This window comes from Haliotis rubra, unplaced genomic scaffold (genome assembly GCF_003918875.1).
Source record: "Haliotis rubra isolate DU_JTF1 unplaced genomic scaffold, ASM391887v1 Scf72, whole genome shotgun sequence".
NCBI classification, from domain to species: Eukaryota; Metazoa; Mollusca; class Gastropoda; order Lepetellida; family Haliotidae; genus Haliotis; species Haliotis rubra.
Genome location: NW_025767435.1, coordinates 2,495,895 through 2,502,351, shown reverse-complemented (window position 1 = coordinate 2,502,351; position 6,457 = coordinate 2,495,895). Strand labels below are relative to the sequence as shown.

Here is a 6,457-nt window from a genome sequence, read left to right as displayed (position 1 = left end):
AACGTTATTTTCCACTAAATGTTCAATATGATGTTATTTCTAGCAAATTGGATTTGAATTCCTCATACAATAGGGGAGGTGGGGTAGCCTAGTGGTTAAAGCGTCCGCTCGTCATGCCGGAGACCCGGGTTCGATTCCCCACATGGGTACAATGTGTGAAGCCCATTCCTGGTGTCCCCCGCCGTGATATTAATTGAATATTGCTAAAAGCCGCGTAAAAGCATATTCACTTATTCATCTCATACAATAAATATTCTGTGTGTAACTATTAAAATGGGATTGTTTGTATGTTTTTGTTATAAATGTCAAAATGCGGGGTTTGATGCAGATCGGTTTTGTAACTAATAATAGAATAACTTCCTATCACACAATGCATTCAGCACACTGAAAACAATCAGAATACATGCGACGGCCTTTTCGCTTCGATGCACGGTCAAAGTCACTCGGCTCCACTCGGCTTGTTCCGCTACTGACACATCACCTGTATGTTGGGGCGATTCGAGCTGGTTACTACAAGTCTTCACGCAGTTACTTCCCTTTCTATGACAGCTGGGCAACTATCTGCCATGACACCGGTCTTGGCCTAGAGTTGTTTCCGGGCTATAGGGATAAGGATAGCATAGTCTAGGGCAGACACGTGTACATTATCAGTATCTGCCTGTAGTCCAGTGAAGACATGTGATCAGCGTAGCACTAGGTCCGAGTTTCTGGTCAACGGGGTGAGGTTGGGCGTGGCAGGTGTTTTGACAGCTCTAGCACTATGGAATATGGACTGCGCACCTGTTATTCAAGTCACTGATGAAATGGAAAGGCTTTCGTCTCCACTCCTCCTGACATACTTCCAGGACAACTAGGAAGGATGTCTGGCGGCGCAATATGGTATGTACGTTTGTACATTTCAAGAATTGCTACGTGTTGTTATTATGATCATGACCCGGTGTCAATGGAATTGTTTCCTTCAGTCAGAAAGTTCCGACCTTTAACTGCCGTGCATGCTTAGTGAATTAGTCATTCCAGTATTTCATGGTTGTTTTGCCAGCCAGTATTATGTGACTACTAGTACTACGCAATAACATACTTTATGAGATGTGCATGCTAAAATCAACCCAATCAGCACGTTTGAGTGTATATCTGCAGTTTTTCAATTACAGTAATGCAGTTGAATTGAGTTGAGTTTGGTTTTACGTCACATCGGCTTTATTCCAGCCATATAGTGACGAGATCAAGTCTGAATTCATACACATTCACAGTAGTATCATAGTTGTTCAATGCAAGCAATATATTACCATGTTTGTATTTTGGTACTAAAGGGAAAATAAATCTACAAATGTTATAAATTAACGTTTCAGTTCCATCAGTTAATATGAACATCATTAAAATGTGCACTTCTATATATTCATATCTTCGGAAGGAATTACATACTGATACATTTAATTGCGGCAACTCAAGATAATACATGAAACAGTATGTGTATATAGAGGTGGGTTTTGTATGAACAAGGGGCGGTGGGGTAGCCTAATGGTTAAAGCGTTGGCTCGTCACGCCGAAGACCCGGGTTCGAATCCCCACATGGGCACAATGTGTGAAGCCCATTTCTGGTGTTCCCCGCCGTGATGTTGCTGGAATATTGCTAAAAGCGGCGTAAAACCAAACTCAGTCAGTCAGTTGTATGAACAATCTGCTCAGATTTGTTGTATTATATAGCAAGTCAAATTACAGTCATTATTTATGTATATAGATTGTGGCAAGACGACTGATTGTAGTACTTAGCTGACTGGTACTTTTTCTCGTTGCCAGGGTGACGAAGATTGGTTGCCCGATGAGGAATTCCGGATCCTGAGCCGTGGTGCAAAGGAGAAGGTTTACCTGAAGATAAAACGTCGTTCCGGCCTTGACACATTACGTCATCAGGAACTTGAGGCCGCCTCTGATTGGTTACCGCTTGAGAAGCATCAAGACTGCACGAGGGCGGGCTCCATCCCTTCAGAAGAACCAGCAGCTCACAGTCTCCCAATAAACCTAGACTTTGCTCTCTCGCACAGGACAAGAGACAGAGACAGGCGACCCTTTTCTAGCATGGCTGACATTGGAGGAGGGTATCCCGATTCAATGAGATCACCTTTATGCATGTCAGTTGAGACTGGCATTCCTTCTGCGGTTGAGTCTTTGTTGAACGCTGGCTATGACATCAATTGTAAGGACTCTGATGGGAACAGCCCGCTCCATGTCGCCATTTTCTCTCGTTTCTATGACATCACTAAACTGCTGCTTCGACATGGCTGTGTTCTAGGTGTATACAACAAGGCAGGGTTCACCCCCCTCCACGTTGCGGTCCTCCATCGGGATGAACATGCCCTCAGCATCATCTGCAACTACCAGAGGATCCATGGCAACGCGAGGAGACCCATACCTCCTGACCACTATGCGTGTCCCGCCATCGATCTGCGGGCGTTGTTTTCCGGTGAGACTTGTCTCCATATTGCAGTAGAACAGAATAATCTGGAGATTGTGAAGATTCTAGTCCAAGAAGGTGCCTCAGTAGATGCGGTCAACTATTACTCACAGACACCCCTGGTGCTGGCGTCACGGTACAACTATCACAACATAGCTAAAGTATTGCTGAATTACGGTGCTGACCCAAACGTTACAGGTTCCTTTGGAAACCAGAGAAACACCCCTCTTGGCCTTGCAGCTAAATACAACTACTACCAGCTGGCCCGAGTGCTCGTGGATCATGGAGCTAACATCAACCTCCGTGACGACAGTGGACCCAGCCCTCTGTTTACAGCACTGTTATGTGAATCAGAAGATGTCGCCACCTTCCTCCTCACTGAATGTCCAGAGAAGGGTCTGGACGTGACGGTTTCGCGCAGGAATGGGGAAACAACCCTGCACGCACTCATGTCTTTCAAAGGAGAAAAAAGAACCGAATTTGCTCGAATACTTGTTAAAGGCGGATGTCCGGTGAATCAAGCCAACAGAGCCCGTCAGTTTCCCCTCCACGAAGCCGTGGCGAGATACGACCGGTCCATGGTGTCCACTCTTCTGGATCTAGGCGCTGACATGCATGTGTTCGACAGATGGGGACAGAATGCTCTTCACATAGCAGTAGCAATAGGTCAGTTGGACACAACAAAGCTTCTTCTAGCATCAGGGGCGGACATAGATTCACAAACATCCTCAGGCCGGACGTCACTATTTCTTGCCCTTGATCAAGGTCACTTCAATATCGCTGAGTTTCTCATCCTTCATGGGTGTGATCTGACCCTCGAACCTTACCTTCTTGCCCCCCGATTCCCCTCTTACTACACGCCCCGTTCCGGAAAGTCGTAAGAAGCCCCCGTTTGCACTGTCAGCTGATCTTGCCCTTCTGTGTCGCCTACAGACTCAAGCCTCAAGTCCGTGTTGTCTGTTTGTCCTGTCTGTCCGCCGATTAAGACAGTGGTTCACTAAACTGGCAATCCCTCTGGAGAACACTTACAATCTGCCTATCCCGTTGTTTCTACAGAGGTTCCTGTGCTACAACATCAGCCGGAAGTCTGACTTGACGCGGCCGAAGTAGCTAGTTGTCCTCTGTTCCACAGAAGGGTCTGTTCTGTTGTTATGGAGACTGTGACAGAATATGTTTAATGTGAAACATAACGAAACTTCTGAAATAGTTCAACACTCGTTATTTTAGCAAAGGGTGTCACAATTATCGAAGACAATATGCATCGCGGTACTTGCCACACGATACGATTTGTCCGACGATACTTACAACATGATCTGTATAACTTGCCAGAGTATCGACTTCCTCATGACTTTGATAAGTTTCACAAAACTTTAATTGATAAAATATGCTTTTCTACAAAATTCAGAATCACTAGTATTTGACATATCACACGATACGTACTACAGGGTACACAACGATATTTTGAAGATACTTTGTTTCATGGTACTTACATGACACTGCGTGTTTCACATTACTTACAAGACACTGTTTATTTCCCAGCACTTAAAAGACACTGCTTGTTTCGCGGTACTTACAGAACAGTTTTACAGTACTTACAAGGCGCTGATTCGCGGTACTAACCAGACGGTTCCAGTGTACTTACCATACACTTGACATCCTCCAACAGGTAAATAGACCCTGGAATTTAAACACTTTCTGATTTGACACAATCGTGTTTGGTATCGGTGTGACTGTATTGTGGTGGTAAGTATCGCGATGTGTTGATATTTCGATTAATCGTGACCTTCCCGGTATGTAGATTCGTTATATCTGAAGGTGAAGGACGTGCATGTCTAAGTCTAAGCTGTGCCTGTGTGTGAGGTATTACTAGTATGTTGATGTCGGGACAACTGTTGTTGACTGAATTGCCTCTGACGTGTGATACAACAGAAACTCCGTTATCAGATATGTTGACTGTAGTGTATTTTTTTCGTATTGTTGTAATGGTAATAGTATTTACGAGTAATAAAACAAATGGAAAAAATCAATCGCATTTTGTTCGTTTTCATTGGGGGCGGTGGGGTAGCCGAAGGCCCGGGTTCGATTCCCCACATTGGTACAACTTGTGAAGCCCATTTCTGGTGTCCCCCGCCGTGATATTGCTGGAATATTGCTAAAAACGGCGTAAAACCCCAGCCAGACAGTCGTTTGCTGGAATATTGCTAAAAACGGCGTAAAACCATACTCAGCCAGCCAGTCGTTTTCACTGCGAGTACCAATGGAAGAAGCGTTGTTTCAGGTTAAGCTATTCTTGGGTCCGAACTTCACGCGACCTTGATTATCGTTCTATCAACACCATATCGTTGATCGTTGGTTTCAGCTTTGTGGTTAGCGTCTTAGGTCTGCGTCATTAAGCTCACAGCGTGATATACACGGTCAAATGGGCGTTAACGTAGCTCGCACACTAGCCCGCTATATGTGTACCTTCATGTCACAGGGGGCGGTGGAGTAGCCTTGTGGTTGAAGCGTTCGTTCGTCACGCCGAAGGCCCGGGTTCGACTCCCCAGGGCACAAAGTGTGAAGCCCATTTCTGTTGTCCCCCGCTGAGATATTGCTGGAATATTGCTAAAAGGGGCGTAAAACCAAACTCACTCACTCATGTTGCTGGAACGTGTTAGTAGCGTTTCTGTGATACTGCTTCCGATATGACAAAGGTTTGTGTCCGGAGGGTAAAACCGCCTTCTATACAGGTCGTAAGAGGCACCTTAATGGATTGGATGGTCAGGCTACGTGACTTTGTGGATTGGGTGTAATCGCACCACGATGCTCATAATATCGATCACTGGATTGTCTGGTCACGAATCAATTATTTAAAGGTGGAATATTGTTAAATGTGGCGATAAACGATGCACGAGATACACATACCACCGTATTTTTAAAATATTTTAAAAATATTTTTATAGGATATTTATATAGCGCACATATCCACGCACTAGTGCATGCTCAAGGCGCTGGTATTTTCCCCTAGATCATTGGATATCAATCTCAACGGCACATGTATAGCCATGCATTCGTTCTATTGCATCACACACACTGGTTAAATACCATGATCTGCACCTACTTTATTTAGGATCAATTAATGCAAACCATTTTAAAAGATTATCAATAAAAGCGTATCTGCAAACTACATGGCGCGCTCTTGGCTCCTTTTATGTACGGTTTGTTGACTTTGTTTTCAATGTGTAGCTTACAAGAGTTACCTCCCGTTGATCAGCCCTCATTCACGCCGAGCCATGTCCAATGCAGCCGTGGACGGACTGTCGGCCGGACACTGTCATCGATTATTTGATTCACACGGGTGCTCGGCAGACTTTCTTTCAGCATTTTTATCGCCGCGAGACTATCACAATAACGGTACTCGGCCTCGGCTCGTCCTTTACTGCTCGATCTCTATTTACAGTTAGAAAAAGTTTGGAGGCCACTTAATGATCTCCTAAATTATGTAAGAAGTAAATTTGTGTAAAACTTGGCATCCTCCGTGTGAAATCGAACAGATTAACATACCCAAATCAGGGTATCATGGGGCAGTTTTAAAGTGCTTTTCACATTTATTTTCAGACATGTATGACAGATAGTGGACGTGTACATCATGCTTTTATTATGCTCATTGTTGCTTATCTAGTAACATAATGCTTTCTCATTGTGCCTGTGTGGTTACTTGTCTAACACTTTCACTGTGAATGTTGGTTATAAGTGTACAATTAATTGCCACTACGTGGGTGAAAAATTGCTGATGCTGTGTCACCCACTCCCTACTCGCCCACACAACAACCAAATATTTTTGTGTCAAATGTATTCGAGTGTGAGTCCGGTTTTACGCCGCTTTTATTAAACATCCCAGCAATATCGCGGGCTTCACACATTCTGTCCATGTGGGGAATCGACCCCGGGCTTTCGGCGTGACGAGCGGACGCTTTAACCACTATGCTACTCCACCGCCCCTTCAAAATCATTTTGTAGCTCAAA

The 6,457-nt window shown here is 44.6% G+C and overlaps 1 protein-coding gene across 1 annotated transcript; it reads left to right on the top strand.

Annotated features, from left to right (window-relative positions):
• Positions 1-530: 530 nt before the first annotated feature.
• LOC124259401 (ankyrin-3-like) lies at positions 531-4,144 on the top strand. The gene is made up of 2 exons (XM_046693532.1): positions 531-879; positions 1,798-4,144. Exons 1-2 carry the CDS (start codon positions 877-879, stop codon positions 3,331-3,333), a joined length of 1,539 nt encoding a protein of 512 aa, XP_046549488.1. The 5' UTR covers positions 531-876; the 3' UTR covers positions 3,334-4,144.
• The last annotated feature ends 2,313 nt before the right edge of the window (positions 4,145-6,457 follow it).